The 21,657-nt window shown below is 39.4% G+C and overlaps 1 protein-coding gene across 1 annotated transcript in view; it reads right to left on the bottom strand.

Annotated features, from left to right (window-relative positions):
• Window positions 1–21,657, bottom strand: part of PTPRT (protein tyrosine phosphatase receptor type T) — a 415,529-nt gene that overhangs the window by 263,883 nt on the left and 129,989 nt on the right. Inside the window, 1 exon segment of the mRNA XM_053716292.1 lies at window positions 11,627–11,920. Within this exon segment, the coding sequence (XP_053572267.1) occupies window positions 11,627–11,920 (294 nt within the window).

Genomic DNA, 21,657 nt, shown 5'->3' with positions numbered 1-21,657 from the left:
AGGTAGGATGATCTTCAGGGGGGTAGTGTTAGGTTTATTTAAGGGGGGTTTGGGTTAGATTAGGGGTATGTGGGTGGTGGGTTTTAATGTTGGGGGGGTTGTATTTTTATTTTACAGGCAAAAGAGCAGAATTCTTTGGTGCATGCCCCGCAAAAGGCACTTTTAAGGGCTGGTAAGGTAAAAGAGCTGGTAACTTTTTAATTTAGAATAGGGTAGGGCAATTATTTTATTTTGCGGGGCTTTGTTATTTTATTAGGGGGCTTATATTAGGTGTAAGTAGCTTAAAATTGTTGTAATATTTTTTAAATGTTTGTAACTTTAATTTAATTTAATTGTAGGTATTTGTAGCTAATTTATTTAGGCCTAGATTTAGAGTTTGGCGTTAGCCATGAAAACCAGCGTTAGAGGCTCCTAACGCTGGTTTTAGGCTACCTCCGGTATTTGGAGTCACTAAAAAAAGGGTCTAACGCTCACTTTTCAGCCGCGACTTTTCCATACCGCAGATCCCCTTAAGTAAATTGCGTATCCTATCTTTTCAATGGGATTTTTCTAACTCCGGTATTTAGAGTCGTGGCTGAAGTGAGCGTTAGACATCTAACGACAAAACTCCACCCGCAGGAAAAAAGTCAGTAGTTAAGAGCTTTCTGGGCTGACGCCGGTTCATAAAGCTCTTAACTACTGTACTCTAAAGTACACTAACACCCATAAACTACCTATGTACCCCTAAACCGAGGTCCCCCCACATCGCCGCCACTCGATTAAATTTTTTTAACCTCTAATCTGCCGACCACCACCTACGTTATCCTTATGTACCCCTAATCTGCTGCCCCTAACACCGCCGACCCCTGTATTATATTTATTAACCCCTAACCTGCCCCCCACAACGTCGCCGCCAGCTACCTACACCTATTAACCCCTAATCTGCCGACCGCAAAGCGCCGCCACCTACATTATAGCTATGTACCTCTAATCTGCTGCCCCTAACACCGCCGACCCCTATATTATATTTATTAACCCCTAATCTGCCCCCCACAACGTCGCCTCCACCTGCCTACACTTATTAACCCCTAATCTGCCGAGCGGACCGCACCGCTATTATTATAAAGTTATTAACCCCTAATCTGCCTCACTAACCCTATAATAAATAGTATTAACCCCTAATCTGCCCTCCCTAACATCGCCGACACCTAACTTCAAACATTAACCCCTAATCTGCCGACTGGAGCTCACCGCTATTCTAATAAATGTATTAACCCCTAAAGCTAAGTCTAACCCTAACACTAACACCCCCCTAAGTTAAATATAATTTAAATCTAACAAAATAAATTAACTCTTATTAAATAAATTATTCCTATTTAAAGCTAAATACTTACCTGTAAAATAAATCCTAATATAGCTACAACATAAATTATAATTATATTATAGCTATTTTAGGATTAATATTTATTGAGCTCGCATTCTATTGGCTGTTCCGATCAGCCAATAGAATGCGAGCTCAATCTGATTGGCTGATTAGATCAGCCAATCGGATTGAACTTGATTCTGATTGGCTGATTCCATCAGCCAATCAGAATATTCCTACCTTAATTCCGATTGGCTGATAGAATCCTATCAGCCAATCGAAATTCGAGGGACGCCATCTTGGATGACGTCATTTAAAGGAACCGTCATTCGTCGTTCAGTCGTCGGCCAGGATGGATGTTCCGCGTCGGAGGTCTTCAGGATGCTGCCGCTCCGCTCCGGATGGATGCCGCTTGGATGAAGACTTCAATCGGATGGAAGACCTCTTCTTGCCCCGCTTGGATGAAGACTTCAGCCGGATCATGGACCTCTTCAGCCCCCCGCTTGGGCTTGGATCAGGACATCGGAGGAGCTCTTCTGGACAGATCGGTGAACCCGGTGAGGTGAAGACAAGGTAGGAAGATCTTCAGGGGCTTAGTGTTAGGTTTATTTAAGGGGGATTTTGGGTTAGATTAGGGGTATGTGGGTGGTGGGTTGTAATGTTGGGGGGCTTGGGTATTGTATGTTTTTTTTTACAGGCAAAAGAGCTGAACTTCTTGGGGCATGCCCCGCAAAGGGCCCTGTTCAGGGCTGGTAAGGTAAAAGAGATTTGAACTTTAGTAATTTAGAATAGGGTAGGGCATTTTTTTTATTTTGGGGGGCTTTGTTATTTTATTAGGGGGCTTAGAGTAGGTGTAATTAGTTTAAAATTGTTGTAATATTTTTCTTATGTTTGTAAATATTTTTTTATTTTTTGTAACTTAGTTCTTTTTTATTTTTTGTACTTTAGCTAGTTTATTTAATTGTATTTATTTGTAGGAATTGTATTTAATTAATTTATTGATAGTGTAGTGTTAGGTTAATTGTAGGTAATTGTAGGTATTTTATTTAATTAATCTATTGATCGTGTAGTGTTAGGTTTAATTGTAACTTAGGTTAGGATTTATTTTACAGATAATTTTGTAATTATTTTAACTATTTTAGCTATTAAATAGTTCTTAACTATTTAATAGCTATTGTACCTGGTTAAAATAAATACAAAGTTACCTGTAAAATAAATATTAATCCTAAAATAGCTATAATATAATTATTTGTTATATTGTAGCTATATTAGGATTTATTTTACAGGTAAGTATTTAGCTTTAAATAGGAATAATTTATTTAATAAGAGTTAATTTATTTCGTTAGATTTAAATTATATTTAATTTAGGGGGGTGTTAGTGTTAGGGTTAGACTTAGCTTTAGGGGTTAATAAATTTATTAGAATAGCGGTGAGCTCCAGTCGGCAGATTAGGGGTTAATGTTTGAAGTTAGGCGATGATAGGGAGGGCAGATTAGGGGTTAATACTATTTATTATAGGGTTAGTGAGGCGGATTAGGGGTTAATAACTTTATAATAATAGCGGTGCGGTCCGCTCGGCAGATTAGAGGTTAATAAGTGTAGGCAGGTGGACGCGACGTTGTGGGGGGCAGATTAGGGGTTAATAAATGTAATATAGGGGTCGGCGATGTTAGGGCAGCAGATTAGGGGTACATAGGGATAATGTAAGTAGCGGCGGTTTACGGAGCGGAAGATTAGGGGTTAATAATAATATGCAGGGGTCAGCGATAGCGGTGGAGGCAGATTAGGGGTTAATAAGTGTAAGGTTAGGGGTGTTTAGACTCGGGGTACATGTTAGAGTGTTAGGTGCAGACGTAGGAAGTGTTTCCGCATAGCAAACAATGGGGCTGCGTTAGGAGCTGAACGCGGCTTTTTTGCAGGTGTTAGGTTTTTTTTCAGCTCAAACAGCCCCATTGTTTTCTATGGGGGAATCGTGCACGAGCACGTTTTTGAGGCTGGCCGCTTGCGTAAGCAACTCTGGTATCGAGAGTTGAAGCTGCGTTAAATATGCTCTACGCTCCTTTTTTGGAGCCTAACGCAGCCATTCTGTGGACTCTCAATACCAGAGTTATTTTTATGGTGCGGCCAGAAAAAAGCCGGCATTAGCTACGCGGGTCCTTACCGACAAAACTCTAAATCTAGCCGTTAATTAATTTAATGATAGTGTAGTGTTAGGTTTAATTGTAACTTAGGTTAGGATTTATTTTACAGGTAATTTTGTATTTCTTTTAGCTAGGTAGTTATTAAATAGTTAATAACTATTTAAGAACTTTTCTAACTAGCTAAAATAAATACAAAGTTACCTGTAAAATAAATATAAATCCTAAAATAGCTACAATGTAATTATTAATTATATTGTAGCTATCTTAGGGTTTATTTTACAGGTAAGTATTTCGTTTTAAATAGGAATAATTTATTAAAGTATAGTGTAGTGTTAGGTGTAATTGTAACTTAGGTTAGTTTTTATTTTACAGGTAAATTTCTCTTTATTTTAGCTAGGTAGCTATTAAATAGTTAATAACTATTTAATAGCTATTATAACTAGTTAAAATAAATTGAAAGATGCCTGTAAAATAAAAATAAATCCTAAAATAGCTACAATATAATTATTATTTATATTGTAGCTATATTAGGGTTTATTTTACAGGTAAGTATTTAGTTTTAAATAGGATTAATTTAGTTAATAAGAGTTATAATATTTAGATGTATTTAATTAATATTTAATTTAGGGGGGTGTTAGGGTTAGTGTTAGACTTAGGTTTAGGGGTTAATAATTTTATTACAGTGGCGGTGGTGTAGGGGGGGCAGGATAGGGGTTAATAAATTTATTATAGGTGGTGACGGTGTGGGGGGGGCAGGATAGGGGTTAATAACTTTATTATAGGTGGCGACGGTGTAGGGGGGGCAGATTAGGCGTTAATAAGTTTAATATAGGTTGCGGCGGGGTCCGGGAGCGGTGGTTTAGGGGTTAAACTATTTATTTAGTTGTGGCGGGTTCCGGGATCGGCAGGATAGGGGTTAATAAATTTATTATCGGTGACGGCGGTATAGGGGGGGCAGGATAGGGGTTACTAGGTATAATGTAGGTTGCGGCTGTGTCCGGGAGCGGCGGTTTAGGGGTTAATACATTTATAAGAGTTGCGGCGGGGTCTAGGAGCGGCGGTTTAGGGGTTAATAACTTTATTGAGTTGCGGGGGGCTCCAGGGGGGCGCCGGTATAGGGGGTAGAACAGTGTAGTTAGTGTGGGTGCTTAGTGACAGGGGTATCAATAAAGCTGTCAAAAAGCCGAAGAGCAGCGAGACTGGATGAGTGATAACTCTCACCGTCCGCTGCTTGGTGCGCAGCTTTTTGACAGCTTTTTTGATAACTTAGGCGAAATTTTGAAGGTCCGCGGCGGCGATGGTAGGCGAGCTTAGGCGGGCGTATTGGACCGGCGAAGGCAGGTAAAGTAGACGGCTTGATAACTACCCCCCATAGTCCCACACTGTAATGATAGTTAACCGATCTGGTAAATCAATCCTCAAAACAATCAGGTGCTGCAAAATATAGAAGCGCATGGCCATACTCATGATAACACAATCATTGGATTTTGAATAATTAAGTATATATTTCAACCACAAATTATGCAATGTTCTTGGTGGTATTGAAGATGTACAATACATTTTTTTTTATAATGGGCGAGTATTCCACTCCACAGTTTAAATATGTCAAAAGGTGCAGGTGAGAAATCCAGCCCAGTCCCCACCACTACAACCTTTCCGTACAATCTAACTATTTTCAACTCTCTCATTCTTTTTTCAAATTCCTCATGCTAAAGTGCCCAGATTCCTCACTTTCTCACACACCTGCTCCATAACAAGTTTGTAGTTGTTTTAGTTGTTCTTGGAGACTCAATTCAGAGAAGAGCAGGAGCAGGTGTCAACAGCAAGCAGCAGAGTTAATGAACTAGGCAGGCCTCTGATTATAGTACATAATCCTCAAAAATAGACCTTCAAGAGAGCAGGACAAATATGTTCTTAGAGACCCTTGGACAAAGTGGCCAACAGTTAGCTACACTTTTTTATTTTAACTGATGATCACCACCTCAGAGCAGGAGAAGCAGCAGTAGGCAGAAGAGTTACTGGACTAGGTAGGCCTCACAGTACATAAACCTCAAAAATACACCTCCAAAGGAGGAGGGCAAACACATGCCTAGAGCAGGGTTTGACATTGATCTATGATGACCACCACAGAGCAGGAAGGGCAGGAGCAGGAGGGCAGCAACAGGCAGCAGACTTACTGGACTAGGCAGGCTTCACAGTACATAAATCTAAAAAATACAACTCCAGGGGAGAAGGAGGGTAAACACGTGTCTAGAGCCTTCTTGACACAGTGGCCAGAAGGTCCCTGAAGATTTGACACTGGTGGACAATAACCACAAAAGAGCAGGAAGGCCAGCAGCAGCAACAAGCAGCAGACTTACTGAACTAGGAATTCCTCACTGTAAATAAACCTAAAAAAATATACCTCCAAGGGAGGAGGACAAACAAGTGGCTAAACCCCTTTAGACTTACTCAACTAGGCAGTTCTCACTGTACATAAGCCTCAAAAATACCCATCAAGGGAAGGAGAAGGAAGCCCAGAACCCCTTGGACACAGCAGCCAGCAGTTCCCTGAGGATTTGGTATTTACGGATAATGACTACCATGAAGCAGAAGTAGGGGTGGCAGCAGCACGCAGCAGACTTACTGAACTTGGCAGGTGTCACAGTGCATAAACCTCCAGCAGAAGAGGAGGGCAAACAAATGCCTAGAGCCCCTTGGGCACAGAAGCCAGCAGTTCCCTGAGGATTTGGCATTGATGAATCATGACTACCATGGAGCAGAAATGGCATAAGCAGACGTGGTGGCAGCAGATTTACTGAACTTGGTAGGCCTCAAAGTACTTAACATCAAAAATACACCTCCAAGAGAGGAGGGAAAACATGTGCCTAGAGCCCCTTGGACACAAGGGCCAGTAGTTCCCTGATGATTTGTCATTGATGGATGATGACCAGCCACTACAGAGCAGGATGGACAGGAGCTGGAGTGGAAAACATTTAAAAATGAATTGGTGTCAAAGCTAAGGGCAGGGTAACCTAGCTTTGGGATGCTACATTTGAGAAATGCCATTTGCTCCACGAGCGGCAGTGACATTTGTGAGCACTGAGGATTCAGTATTTTTCTAGTTAATGAAAGCATTTCTCCCTGAGGGTGATGCAGGGAAACTAGACATGGACTTGTTGCTCAATGTACCTAGAGGGATATGGCTGTACTTCACTGATGAGGCCACACTAGGTCAAAATGTACATATGGGGTTTTGCTGTTTCTCTCATTCAGAGACGGATTGCCTGGTATTTCGGGACTGGACTGTTTAGTCAGGAACAGATGGATATACTACAGGAAAGCTTTTCTCTGGGAAAAGGCACATGTTGAGCAAAAAGAGGCTGCCCCTAGGGTGGTAAATAGCCATAGACCAAGCTATTATGCTATTGTTTGTTCCCATGTTGAGTGCTTCTTTTTGTATAATGAATATACTACAGTAAAGTTCTTCTTTGGGAAAGGCATATGTCAAGCAAAATGAGGCTGATCCTAGGGTGGTAACTAGCCATAGACCAAGCTATTATGCTATTGTTCATTCCCAGGTTGAGCACTTTTTACTTTTGTATAAGCAAATTATGACCCTGAGGAAATTCTCCCTGAAGGTAATGCAAGAAACCAAATGTGGACTCTTTTCTCAATGTGCCTAGAGGGATATGCACCTCACTGACAAGGCCCACACTAGGCTGAAAAGTATGTCTGGGGTTTTGCCATTTCTCTCGTTCATAGAGGGATTGCCTGGTATTTTGGGACTGGAATGTACTGTTTAGTCAGGACCAGATGGATATACTACAGGAAAGTTCTTCTTTGTGAAAAGGCACATGTTGAGCAAGAAGAGGCTGCCCCTAAGGTGTTACCTAGCCATCAAGCTATTATGCTATTGTTCCTTACCAGGTTGAGTGTTTCTCTCTTTTTGTATAATGAATACACTAGCTTACTTTGCATGGTGTTTGGGGGACGAGAAAGGAGCTCCTGAGCTACTGTAGCCAGGGCAGGCCATGCAATCCTCTTGTCATCCCAATAGCTCAGAGGATCTGTTGTAGTGGGAAAAGGAGATTTGCAAAGTTAAGCCTTTATCATGTCTGAGGCACTTGTACTCTGGGTCCCACCAAACAGTTTACTGCCTCTAACCAAAATTCAGCTGCTTCACTCAGCTGTGTTGTGCTGCTGTTGCTGCAGCTGCTGGTAGGATATGAAAAAAAAAATAATATCTGCCTCCTGCTGCTGCGCTTCTTCCTCATAAAGGATGCCCTCTTTTCTTGGTCCATACGCACCCTGCAAGTGCGAATTGGTTTGGCCTTCCAAGTTAGAAGGTTACTAGTTTGGAGATCTATTTTCCCCTTAATTCTGTGATCACACAAGGTGGCCCACATCAGCTCAGAGCATTAGCCTCCTGACAGGTGGTACTATCTCATTGGTTAGTACTCCACCAGGAACCATTTCCCGATTTTCCAGGAAGGCATCAATGTTGCTCAATAGGTGAGTGAACAAGGGTATGAGTTATTTGTGACATCTCTAAAAGGCTTTAAGACTGCCACTAAATGACCAATCATGGTCCATTCATCTCTGCCTAATGGAATCCGGATGCCAATGCATTGATTGGAAGCCATAGCATGGATAGCCCTCTGTTGCTCCGAGATACATTCCAGCATATCCAAAGTTGAGTTAATCCTAGTAGTTATGTCTTGCTTACATCTAGTAGTTATTTCCTGTAGCTGCCTAAGGAGCTGACTGGATTTAACACTGTGTCCACCACAGTGTAAAATCCAGTCAGCTCCTTAGGCAGCTACAGTGGCCTGCAATCCTTGTGCACTGTTCAAGTAAAATTGCTAACCTACTGTTGTCTTCAGGGATAGCAGCCTTTACTATCATGTGTAGGAAGTGAGATGGATAATGCACACTGATAAATTCACCCTCACAGAGCCTTCTCCATATTGGGTACTACATCGGTGGCAACAAATGCCATTTCCACCCCCTGCGCCACCATCCTCCATAGAGCCTGCAAAAAACTGTCAGTCACATGCTGTTTATCCAACACCTTGTTGTTCTTGGAGCAGCCCTGCAGATATAACGACCCACTCCTGCCTGCCTCTGCACCACCACTAGCAGTAGCAGTACCTCTATCCTCATCACACCCTGGTCTGCAACTAGTGTGTCATTAGGGAGAGGAAGGCATGATGGCCACAAGGAACACTTTATAAGTAAAAAAAAACTGATACTGCGAACAAAAAGTTAAATTAAACCCCCTCCCCAACAAAGGCAGTGGACCTACCAGTTCCAGTAATGGCCATACTGCAGTATTAAGATACAACTCTAAAATAGTAAAATCCCTGGTTACCCAGAGTTAAACAAATTATGCAGAATGTGCAGTTACATTGCACTGCAAGAAAAAATCTGATTCTAAACAATTTTCCAACTAAAAAATAGCAGAGTAAGTTTAAAGAGTCACACACAACTGCACCGATCAGAAGCTGAAGTGAAAGTGATTAACCCCTTAACGACTAACGACGTATAGGGTACGTCCTGCAAAAAAATGCAGTTAACGACCAAGGACGTACCCCATACGTCTTTGGTCTTTGAAAGCAGTGGAAGTGATCCTGATCACTTCCAGCCGCTTTCCTGTTATTGCAGTGATGCCTCAATATTGAGGCATCCTGCAATAACAATTTTTAGCAGTCCGATGCAGAGAGAGCCACTCTGTGGCCTTCTCTGCATCGTGCATTGATATCGGCAAGCGTTGGTGGGTGGGAGCATCAGCTGTGAGGTGGGTGGGCAGCCCATCAATGTCCTTCCTGTCTGATCACTTCCTCATTACGTTCCCTGTTGTCAGCGGTAGCGGCGAGGGGGTGCGTGCACGCGCGGCGATCAGCAATATTTTCATTAAAAAGAAAATGTATGTAATGATGGTGGGGCTCTCCTGGGGTTGGGAAAGAGATCTGGGAGGGGGAGGGAGGTAGGATATCAAGGGGGGGGCAGCTACACTACAGAAAATATGGTTTATAAAAATAAATTAATAAAATACACGGTTTTTAGGGGCAAACTGGGTACTGGCAGACCTATTTTAGGGGGGTCAGGGAGAGTTCAGGGGGTGGGATGTGTCAGGTGGGAGGCTGATCTCTACACTAAAGCTAAAATTAACCCTACAAGCTACCTAATTAACCCTGTCACTGCTGGGCACAATACAAGTGTGGTGCGCAGCGGCATTTAGTGGCCTTCTAATTACCAAAAAGAAACGCCAAATCCATATATGTCTGCCATTTCTGAACAAAGGGGATCCCAGAGAAGCTTTTACAACCATTTTTGCAATAATTGCACAAGCTGTTTGTAAATAATTTCAGTGAGAAACCTAAAATTGAGAAACATTTTACGTTTTTTTTTTTATTTGATCGCATTTGGCGGTGAAATGGTGGCATGACATATACCAAAATGGGCCTAGATCAATACTTTGGGTTGTCTACTACACTACACTAAAGCTAAAATTAACCCTACAAGCTCCCTACAAGCTCCCTAATTAACGCCTTCACTGCTGGGCATAATACACATGTGGTGCGCAGCAGCATTTAGCAGCCTTCTAATTACCAAAAAGCAACGCCAAAGCCATATATGTCTGCTATTTCTGAACAAAGAGGATCCCAGAGAATCATTTACAACCATTTATGCCATAATTGCACAAGCTGTTTGTAAATAATGTCAGTGAGAAACCTAAAGCTTGTGAAAAAAATTGTGAAAAAGTGAACAATTTTTTTTATTTGATCACTTTCTGCGGTGAAATGGTTGCATGAAATATTCCAAAATGGGCCTAGATAAATACTTTGGGTTGTCTACTAAAAAAAATCATATACATGTCAAGGGATATTCAGGGATTCCTGAAAGATATCAGTGTCCCAATGTAACTAGCGCTAATTTTGAAAAAAAGTGGTTTGGAAATAGCAAAGTGCTACTTGTATTTATGGCCCTATAACTTGCAAAAAAAGCAAATAACATGTAAACATTGGGTATTTCTAAACTCAGGACAAAATTTAGAAACTATTTAGCATGGGTGTTTTTTGGTGGTTGTAGATGTGTAACAGATTTTGGGGGTCAAATTTAGAAAAAAAGTGTATTTTTTTCCATTTTTTCCTCATATTTTATAATTTTTTATAGTAAATTATAAGATATGATGAAAATAATGGTATCTTTAGAAAGTCCATTTAATGGCGAGAAAAACGATATATAATATGTGTGGGTACAGTAAATGAGTAAGAGGAAAATTACAGCTAAACACAAACACTGCAAAATTGTAAAAATAGCCTTGGCCCCAAATGGTCAGAAAATGGAAAAGTGCTGTGGTCCTTAAGGGGTTAAAAGATGCCTGATGTTCACTTAGACAGTAGACACCCATCTCCTTATGCTAGGTTAAAGGTGGATTGGACAAGCCTGTTTGTCATTTGATGCCTTACTTTCTAGCCTTCACATCAATAATTGAGTAATGCTCTCTCAGGATTGGGCGAAGTTCCACACATGAATGGTTAGACCCCCTGTAAATTACTGCAAACAAATGAGTGGGTTTGTCAAACAATCTCAGCTTTTTTCCTCTTTCCTGTGTTCTCTTCCCTTTTTTAAGTCTTGAAAGTGCTGAATGAAAATAAAACAAATGTAATAAACATGAAAAATGTAGTTACTCGGCCATATCATTCCCATTTCCATTCAGCTACTCTTTCTGCAGATGAGTAGACAAATGGGCCAAAATTCGAACAAATACGTATTCATCCAAGAGGAATTTAAATGTCTAATGTTTTCAGAATAGGTGGTAGCTTCAACAGACAGAGGCAGCTATTTTAAATGCTAAAATAAGGGTAAAGAAGCTGTTTATAAACAATTTGATATAGTCCAGCATGTAAAACAAATAATTGGGAACATTTAATGTGCCTTAAATAATTAAGATGCTAAGTTGCAAAAATAAGTATTGTTTCACTAATACTGAAATTGCTGCACAATATAATGATGAGGAGAGTTATAAACTAGTAAAAAATCTGTTGCACTATATACACTGATAATCAAGATAAGCTGGAGATGATCTGTATAATTATATTGGCAATGAGCACATCATGCATTATACACTCTGATATTTCTCTGTAGAATCACTTACCAGCGCACTTGGTCCTAGTGGTGAGTGGGGGGCCTGGTGGTCCTGTGCCCCCCTCCCCTGGGCGTGAGAGCAGGACACGAATCTCATACTCTACATCAGGATCCAAGTGCCACAGTTTGTATGTGGGTCCATCCATCACATGTGTCTCTGCCCAGCTTCCAGATGTTGTCCTGTACTCCACCTCCTTCAGAACAATTGGTCCATCCCCAATAATAGAGTTGGCATTTGGTTTTATCCATAAGTATGTAGCCCCCACCGCCAGTAGCTCAGGAGGTGCAATGGGAGTGGGGGGTTCTGGAAGAGAACAGATGATATAACATGATTAATTCTACACTTGCTATATTCTAAAGTTTCACTTGGCACAGAATCCCTGAAAAATAACCTAGAGGGTTAACTGCACTAAATTTAGAGACAGACAGGAAGCTGGATAATACCCTATATGAAAATTCAATCCTTTCCTATACCTTCCGAATACACTAGGATGGACTTAAATTGTAAAAAAAAAAAAGCTCACAAAAGATGTGAAACTTCTTGTTTAAAAAATATACTCACATGAATTTTACATCTTTTTTCTTTTGCATCAAATATAAAAAGCTCTCAATCTGACATGAATGTAAGTTAAAAATGTATCTTACTGTATAGTTTAACATTTAAATTTGCTTCTGTGTTCATTTTTTAATTAATATATTTGCAATCAATTTCTCTATTTTCACTTGACATGATAGACTGACAACTCTAAGCAAAATGTCCTTTCATAACTTCAGGCTGAGCTATTGGATATAGAATTTCAATTCAACCTTGCTTGTTTTATTCAATATGTACACTGACAAGTATGTGCAATGATGCTACATTGCTTTTACACTGATAATGTAGATAATATACTATATCATTCTGATACTAAGATTTTGTACACTGATAACAAAATGTGTTGCATTCTACAAGTGTGATGAGCATCTGTGCTGAAAATGAACATATAATGTATAGTGATGATGATTAATGCATCTATAATCTATTTATAAATATATTGCACCATATGAGTCTGAGTATACACTGCACAAAGGTGATAATTATATATACTTTGGAGCAAACACACGGGCACTGAATAAACTATAATAATGCAGAAATGATGTGTACACAGAAAATTAACATGTTGCATCACATAATAATACAAAGTATGCATTTGCTTACAATAAAAATGCAACAATGCATAGTTATACAGAATGTCTAAATACTAATAATAAATCTGTTGCTCTTTTAATAATAAGAAATACCCATATGCTGAGAATAAATATGCTGCACAGGATAATATTGCTGTTCTTGCCCCAAATAAATAAAATATAAGATTTTTATTAGTGTTCTGTATGGTTTTCTCCCAGGTCTATGCTGAGCATCTCCAGAATAATACCTGGATAATTATCTCCACGGAGAAATAAAATGATCAATTATTGATTGTAGAGAGTTTTACCGGAGCTGGTACAGATATGAGATCACTGCAAGCTCCAGTTATATATGTGAATATTCAGGCACAGGGACTTGGGGAAGGGACATGCAAGGAAAGAGGAGGTGGATGGATAGCAACTTTGGCAAATAGTAGATAGATATAGCATCCAGACTCTGAAAGATAAAGATGAGTGAAAGGAATAGAGAGGTTGTAGTAACAGAATGGGAGGCAAATATATTACATCTGTGATCACTAAGGGAAAGCTGAGAAGGACATAGACTGTGGTGTCTGAGGGAGAGAGACTGAGATTGTGATCAGTGAGGAAGAGAAAGGGACTGAAATTTTGATCAGTGAGGGAGAGAAAGAGAAAGGAACTAAGCTTAAGATCAATAAAAAAGGAAGAGATTTTGGTTAGTGAGAGAGAGAAAGAGGGAGAAAGAAAGAGACTGAGATTTTGATCAGTGATAGCAAGGTACAAAGATTTTGATCAGCAAGGGAGAGTTTGGTTAGTGAGAGAGAGAGATCTTGATTAGTAAGAGAGAGAACGGGACTGTGATCCCTGATTTTGATCAGGGAGGGAGAGAGATATTGATTAGTAAGAGAAAGGGATTGAAATTTCGATCCGTGAGGGAGAGAGATTTTCTTTAGTGAGAGAGACAGATCTTGATTAGTGAGAAAGAGAAAGGAACTGAGATTTTGATAAGTGAGGGAGAGACATTTTTGTTAGTGAAAGGGACTGAGATTGTGGTTAGTGAGAGAGAGAAAGAGACTGAGATTTTGATCAGTAATAGAAAGAAAGGTACAAAGATTTTGATCAGCAACGGAGATAGATGAGAGAGAGAGAGAGAGACTGATATTTTGATCAGTAAGGGAGAGAGCTTTGTGTTAGTGAAATGGACTTATATTTTGATCAGTAAGGGAGAGAGATTTAGGTTAGTGAGAGAGACAGATCTTGATTAGTGAGGGACAGCATGAGATAGTGACAGCGATCAGAGACATGACAGGAAATGACAGCTATTATTTTGGAAAAAGCAGACAAGCAGATGGATAAAAAAGACAGATGATAGAGGAAGAGATATAAATGAGGGTGAGAGCTTTATACTAAAAAAGAGGCATTAATCGGGGAAAAGTTAAAGAGGCAGAGGAAATATGTTTTGTAAATAAAATAGCATTTATAAAGGTTTAGAGCAGGAGAGATTAATGCTCAAATGTGTAAATATTATTTTTGTACACACCTCACTTTTTCCTGTATTTAAATATCATGTTAATCCAGAGGCCTAGATACTCTAAAGTGTGTTGAGTTCTGTGAGTTAGCAGTTTGCAGCTTACACACATTAAAGAGAAAACATAAACTACAGGATGTAATCATTAAAAATAAAACACTTCATTGTGTTAGAGGGGTTTATTTCTTTCTTTTTACAAACTCCCTTTGTAACTCCTGCTCACATGCAGCTCCCAGAAAAGGACACACAGAATAATGAAAATGTAATGCTTCTAAAGTTGTGCACAATAAAGCTTGAAACCAATTATTTGCTGTTTATTATGGCTAAAGGATACAATATCTATTACTGTCTATGGGTCTGATCTTGCAACACACTCTCTGGTCCAGTTACAGAGGGTTACAAACTCAGCTTCATTTCTGGTGACCAATGGACTTCATAGTATGTAACTCCCCTATGTACTTAGTGAAATGTGAAGAGACTCCTTAAAGGGATATGAAACACACAAAAAAAATGTGATTTAGACAGAGCATACAATTTAAAAAATGTTTCCAATTTACTTCTATTATCAAATTTGTTTTGTTCCCATTGTATTCTTTGTTGAAGAGATTCTCGGTAGGTATCTGGAGGACTACATGGCAGGAAATAATGCTGCCACCTAGTGTTCTTGCAAATGGATAACATTCTTGTAAAACTGCTGATATATAGTGCTCCAGAAATGGGCCAGCACCTAAGCTTACTTCCCGGATTTTCAGCAAAATATATTTGGAAAGGAAAGGCGACCGAGCGCTATCATAGGGGTAGGCCTTATGCTTACTCTCTGATTAGCCTCCTAACTGACTAACAGAAACTGAAATACAAAACAGGTGTGAGAGTATGCGCTGTAAAGCTTAAAAGGCCGATGGATAGCTAAGTGTAAGCATAAAAGAGTTTATTACATGTGGTAAAACAATAAAATATGTTTCTTAAAACAATAACAGTACAACGCATGGATCCATGCTTAATAACATAAAACAAATGATTAAAACAGTGAGAAACGGTTGACAAATTATGACACCTCAATGATTAAAAGATAGCGGAGATTGGGATACAGTGTATGCTCTAAATTACGTCTTGGGTTCCATAAAACGTAACAGACATCACATTAAAACCAAAATTCCATTCGACGATAGAAAACAGTTATAATAAAAAGTCACAATAAAAAGTGTAAACTTCCAAATTTAGTGTGAGAATAAAATGTCCATATATCCAAACTTTGAGTGAAATAAAATCCTCCAAACGAAAATGGGGTAGATCCTCTTGTGGGGTGTAAAAAAAGAGTACTTGTGAAAGTGGTGTTGGTGTAACACAGATGAAACAAAAAATTAAATGAAAAAATAAAAATTAAAAAAATATTAAAAAAAATATTAAAAAATATAACGGCTAGATTTAGAGTTCTGCGGCCAAAGGGGTGCGTTAGCTACGCGTGCTTTTTTCCCCCCGCACCTTTTAAATAACGCTGGTATTTAGAGTTCACAGAATGGCTGCGTTAGGCTCCAAAAAAGGAGTGTAGAGCATATTTACCGCCACTGCAACTCTAAATACCAGCTTTGCTTACGGACGCGGCCAGCTTCAAAAACGTGCTTGTGCACGATTCCCCCATAGAAAACAATGGGGCAGTTTGAGCTGAAAAAAAAAACACCTGCAAAAAAGCAGCGTTCAGCTCCTAACGCAGCCCCATTGTTTACTATGGGGAAACACTTCCTAAGTCTGCACCTAACACCCTAACATGTACCCCTAACCTTACACTTATTAACCCCTAATCTGCCGCCCCCGCTATCGCTGTCACCAGCATATTTTTTTAACCCCTAATCTGCCGCTCCGTATACCGCCGCAGCCTACATTATACCTATGTACCCCTAATCTGCTGCCCCTAACACCGCCGACCCCTATATTATATTTATTAACCCCTAATCTGCCCCCGACAACGTCGCCGCCAGCTACCTACAATAATTAACCCCTAATCTGCCGATCGGATCTCGCCGTTAGTCTAATAAATGGATTAACCCCTAAAGCTAAGTCTAACCCTAACACTAACACCCCCCTAAGTTAAATATAATTTAAATCTAACGAAATAAATTAACTCCTATTATATAAATTATTCCTATTTAAAGCTAAATACTTACCTGTAAAATAAACCCTAATATAGCTACAATATAAATTATAATTATATTGTAGCTATTTTAGGATTAATATTTATTTTACAGGCAACTTTGTAATTATTTTAAACAGGTACAATAGCTATTAAATAGTTAATAACTATTTAATAGCTAAAATAGTTAAAATAATTACAAAATTACCTGTAAAATAAATCCTAACCTAAGTTACAATTAAACCTAACACTACACTATCAATAAATTAATTAAATAAACTACCTACAATTACCTACAACTAAACCTAACACTAAACTATCAATAAATTAATTAAATAAAATACCTACAAATAACTACAATGAAATAAACTAACTAAAGTACAAAAAATAAAAAAGAACTAAGTTACAAAAAATAAAAAAATATTTACAAACATTAGAAAAATATTACAACAATTTTAAACTAATTACACCTACTCTAAGCCCCCTAATAAAATAACAAAGCCCCCCAAAATAAAAAATGCCCTACCCTATTCTAAATTAAAAAAGTTCAAAGCTCTTTTACCTTACCAGCCCTGAAAAGGGCCCTTTGAGGGGCATGCCCCAAAGAATTCAGCTCTTTTGCCTGTAAAAAAAAAACATACAATACCCCCCCCCCAACATTACAACCCACCACCCACATACCCCTAATCTAACCCAAACCCCCCTTAAATAAACCTAACACTAAGCCCCTGAAGATCTCCCTACCTTGTCTTCACCTCACCAGGTTCAGGATCGGTCCAGAAGAGGGTCCGAAGTCTTGATCCAAGCGGCGGCTGAAGAACTCCATCATCGGGCTGAAGTCGGAAGTCCATCATCGGGATGAAGTCTTCTATCAAGCCGCATCCTCAATCTTCTTTATTCCGGAGCGGAGCGGAGCCATCTTCTTCCCAGCCGACGTGGATCCAACCTCTTCAAGCGACGCCTACTCGCGAATGACGGTTCCTTTAAATGACGTCATCCAAGATGGCATCCCTCGAATTCCGATTCTCTGATAGGATTCTATCAGCCAATCGGAACAGCCAATAGAATGCGAGCTCAATCTGATTGGCTGATTGGATCAGCCAATCGGATTGAACTTGAATCTGATTGGCTGATTCCATCAGCCAATCAGAATATTCCTACCTTAATTCCGATTGGCTGATAGAATCCTATCAGCCAATCGGAATTCGAGGGACGCCATCTTGGATGACGTTATTTAAAGGAACCGTCATGCGGCGAGTAGGCGTCACTTGAAGAGGTTGGATCCGCGTCGGCTGGGAAGAAGATGGCTCCGCTCCACTCCGGAAGAAAGAAGATTGAAGATGCGGCTTGATAGAAGACTTCATCCCGATGATGGACTTCCGACTTCAGCCCGATGATGGAGTTCTTCAGCCGCCGCTTGGATCAAGACTTCGGACCCTCTTCTGGACCGATCGCTGAACCCGGTGAGGTGAAGACAAGGTAGGGAGATCTTCAGGGGCTTAGTGTTAGGTTTATTTAAGGGGGTTTGGGTTGGATTAGGGGTATGTGGGTGGTGGGTTGTAATGTTGGGGGGGATATTGTATGTTTTTTTTACAGGCCAAAGAGCTGAATTCTTTGGGGCATGCCCCGCAAAGGGCCCTTTTCAGGGCTGGTAAGGTAAAAGAGCTTTGAACTTTTTAAATTTAGAATAGGGTAGGGCATTTTTTTATTTTGGGGGGCTTTGTTATTTTATTAGGGGGCTTAGAGTAGGTGTAATTAGTTTAAAATTGTTGTAATATTTTTCTAATGTTTGTAAATATTTTTTTATTTTTTGTAACTTAGTTCTTTTTTATTTTTTGTACTTTAGTTAGTTTATTTAATTGTATTTATTTGTAGGTATTGTATTTAATTAATTTATTGATAGTGTAGTGTTAGGTTTAATTGTAGATAATTGTAGGTATTTTATTTAATTTATTTATTGCTAGTGTAGTGTTAGGTTTAATTGTAACTTAGGTTAGGATTTAATTTACAGGTAATTTTGTAATTATTTTAACTAGGTAACTATTAAATAGTTATGAACTATTTAATAGCTATTGTACCTGGTTAAAATAATTACAAAGTTGCCTGTAAAATAAATATTAATCCTAAAATAGCTACAATATAATTATAATTTATATTGTAGCTATATAAGGGTTTATTTTACAGGTAAGTATTTAGTTTTAAATAGGATTAATTTATTTAATAATAGTTAATTTATTTCGTTAGATAAAAATTATATTTAACTTAGGGGGGTGTTAGTGTTAGGGTTAGACTTAGCTTTAGGGGTTAAAAAATATATTAGAATAGCGGTGAGCTCCGGTCGGCAGATTAGGGGTTAATGTTTGAAGTTAGGTGTCGACGATGTTAGGGAGGGCAGATTAGGGGTTAATACTATTTATTATAGGGTTATTGAGGCAGGAGTGAGGCGGATTAGGGGTTAATACATTTATTATAGTAGCGGTGCGGTTCGGTCGGCAGATTAGGGGTTAATAAGTGTAGGTAAGGTAGTGGCGACGTTGGGGGGGGGCAGATTAGGGGTTAATAAATATTATGTAGGTGTCGGCGATGTTAGGGGCAGCAGATTAGGGGTACATAGGGATAATGTAGCTGGCGGCGGTGTACGGAGCGGCAGATTAGGGGTTAAACATTTTAATAGAGTGGCGGCGGTGTGGGGGGGCTTCGGTTTAGGGGTACATAGGTAGTTTATGGGTGTTAGTGTACTTTAGAGCACAGTAGTTAAGAGCTTTATAAACCGGCGTTAGCCCAGAAAGCTCTTAACTACTGACTTTTTTCTGCGGCTGGAGTTTTGTCGTTAGATTTCTAACGCTCACTTCAGCCACGACTCTAAATACCGGCGTTAGAAAGATCCCATTGAAAAGATAGGATACGCAAATGGCGTAGGGGGATCTGCAGTATGGAAAAGTCGCGGCTGTAAAGTGAGCGTTAGACCCTTTCCTGACTGACTCCAAATACCAGAGGGCGGTAAAAACCAGCGTTAGGACCCTCTAACGCTGGTTTTGACGGCTACCGCCCAACTCTAAATCTAGCCGTAAGTGGCCATAAATCCAAAAGATATAAAAATAAAAATAAAAATATAGTGGTATCTGTGACAAGTGTTCAGTAAAAAAAACATACAATCAGGTATCCATACTGACAGACAATAAAAAACCTGTGAAATATAAAAAGAAAATAATAGTGCAAAACTGTATGTACACAGTAGATATAATTAGGAAATAAGCTTACCAGTATGTCAACGCTTTTCGGCCCTATTTAGGCCTTTCTCAAGATTAAAGATACCAAGAGAAAAAAAAGACATTGATAATAGAAGTAAATTAGAAAGTTGTTTAAAATTACATTCTTTTTATGAATCATGAAAAAAATATTGGGTTTCATGTCCTTTAAAACAATACAAAATCTAGGCATTCAAAGTTTTAACTTGTTAAAGGGACATGAAACCCATTTTTTTCATGATTTATATAGAGCATGTGATTTTAAACAGCTTTTCAATTTACTTCTGTTATAAAATGTGCTTCCCTCTCTTGGTATCCTTTTTTAAAGGAGCAGCAAATGCAATAGTGAGAGCTTGCTGAACGCATAGGCCTCTAATTATCAACGTGTCTACTTACCTGCATTCGCCGGCCCCAATACGCTCGCCTAACATCGCCGCCGCGGACCTGAATACGTTCACCAAATTTATGAAGAAAGCTGTCAAAAAGCCACACACCAAGTACGGTGCGATGAGCAGCGGACTGTTGTTAACTGACAGTCATCGATATCGCTGCTCATCGGCATATTCGCAGCTTTCTTGCTTGCCTGTCACTAAGCACCCACATTATACTATACTGTTTTTCCCCTATACCGCCGCTCCCGGAGCCCTCGCACCTAAATAAAGTTATTAACCCCTAAACCGCCGCTCCCAGATCCCGCTGCCACTATAATAAATATATGAACCCCTAAACCGCCACTCCCGGACCCCGCCGCCACCTACATTATACCTATTAAACCTCTAATCTGCCGCCCCCTATACCGCCACCACCTACATAAAGTTATTAACCCCTATCCTGCCGATCCTGGACCCCGCCGCAAATAAATTAATTGTTTAACCCCTAAACCGCCGCACCCGGAGCCCTCCGCCACCTACATTACATTTAATAACCCCTATCCTGCCCCCTCCTACACCGCCGCCACCTACAGTACATTGATTAGCCCCTAATCTACCCCCCCTACACCGCCGCCAATATATTAAATGAATTAACCCCTAAACCTAAGTCTAACCCTAACACCCCCCTAACTTAAATATTATTTAAATTAATCTAAATAAATATTCCTATAATTAAATAAATTAATGTTATTTAAAACTAAATACTTACCTATAAAATAAACCCTAAGATAGCTACAATATAATTAATAATTACATTGTAGCTATTTTAGGGTTTATTTTTATTTTACAGGCAACTTTGTATTTATTTTAACTAGGTACAATAGCTATTAAATAGTTATTAACTATTTAATAGCTACCTAACTAAAATAAATACAAAATTACCTGTAAAATAAATCCTAACCTAAGTTACAATTACACCTAACACTACACTATCATTAAATAAATTAAATTAATTAACTACAATTACCTTACATTAAATAAAATTAACTAAAAATAACTAAAGTACAAAAAAAACCACCTCTAAATTACAGAAAATAAAAAAAAATTACAAGAAGTTTAAACTAATTACACCTAATCTAAGCCCCCTAATAAAATAAAAAAGCCCCCCAAAATAATAAAATGCCCCACCCTATACTAAATTACAAATAGCCCTTAAAAGGGCCTTTTGCGAGGCATTGCCCCAATGTAATCAGCTCTTTTACCTGTAAAAAAAAGAATACAATACCCCCCAACATTACAACCCACCACCTACACACCCCTACTCTAAAACCCACCCAATACCCCCTTAAAAAACCTAACACTACCCCATTGAAGATCATCCTACCTTGAGCCGTCTTCACCCAGTCGGGCACCAGTGGTCATCCGATCCATCCAGTAGTCTTCATCCGATGGACCAGAAGAGGACATCCAGACCGGCAGAAGTCTTCATCCTATCCGGGCAGAAGAGGACATCCGGACCGGGAGAAGGCTTCATCCAAGCGGCATCTTCTATCTTCATCCATCCGACGAGGAACGGCTCCATCTTGAAGACCTCCGGCACGGAACATCCTTCTAGGCCGA

The sequence above is a fragment of the Bombina bombina genome, chromosome 1 (assembly GCF_027579735.1).
Source record: "Bombina bombina isolate aBomBom1 chromosome 1, aBomBom1.pri, whole genome shotgun sequence".
In the NCBI taxonomy this organism is placed as follows: Eukaryota; Metazoa; Chordata; class Amphibia; order Anura; family Bombinatoridae; genus Bombina; species Bombina bombina.
Note: the sequence above shows the minus strand (reverse complement) of the source record. Positions and strands in the feature narration are given on the sequence as shown.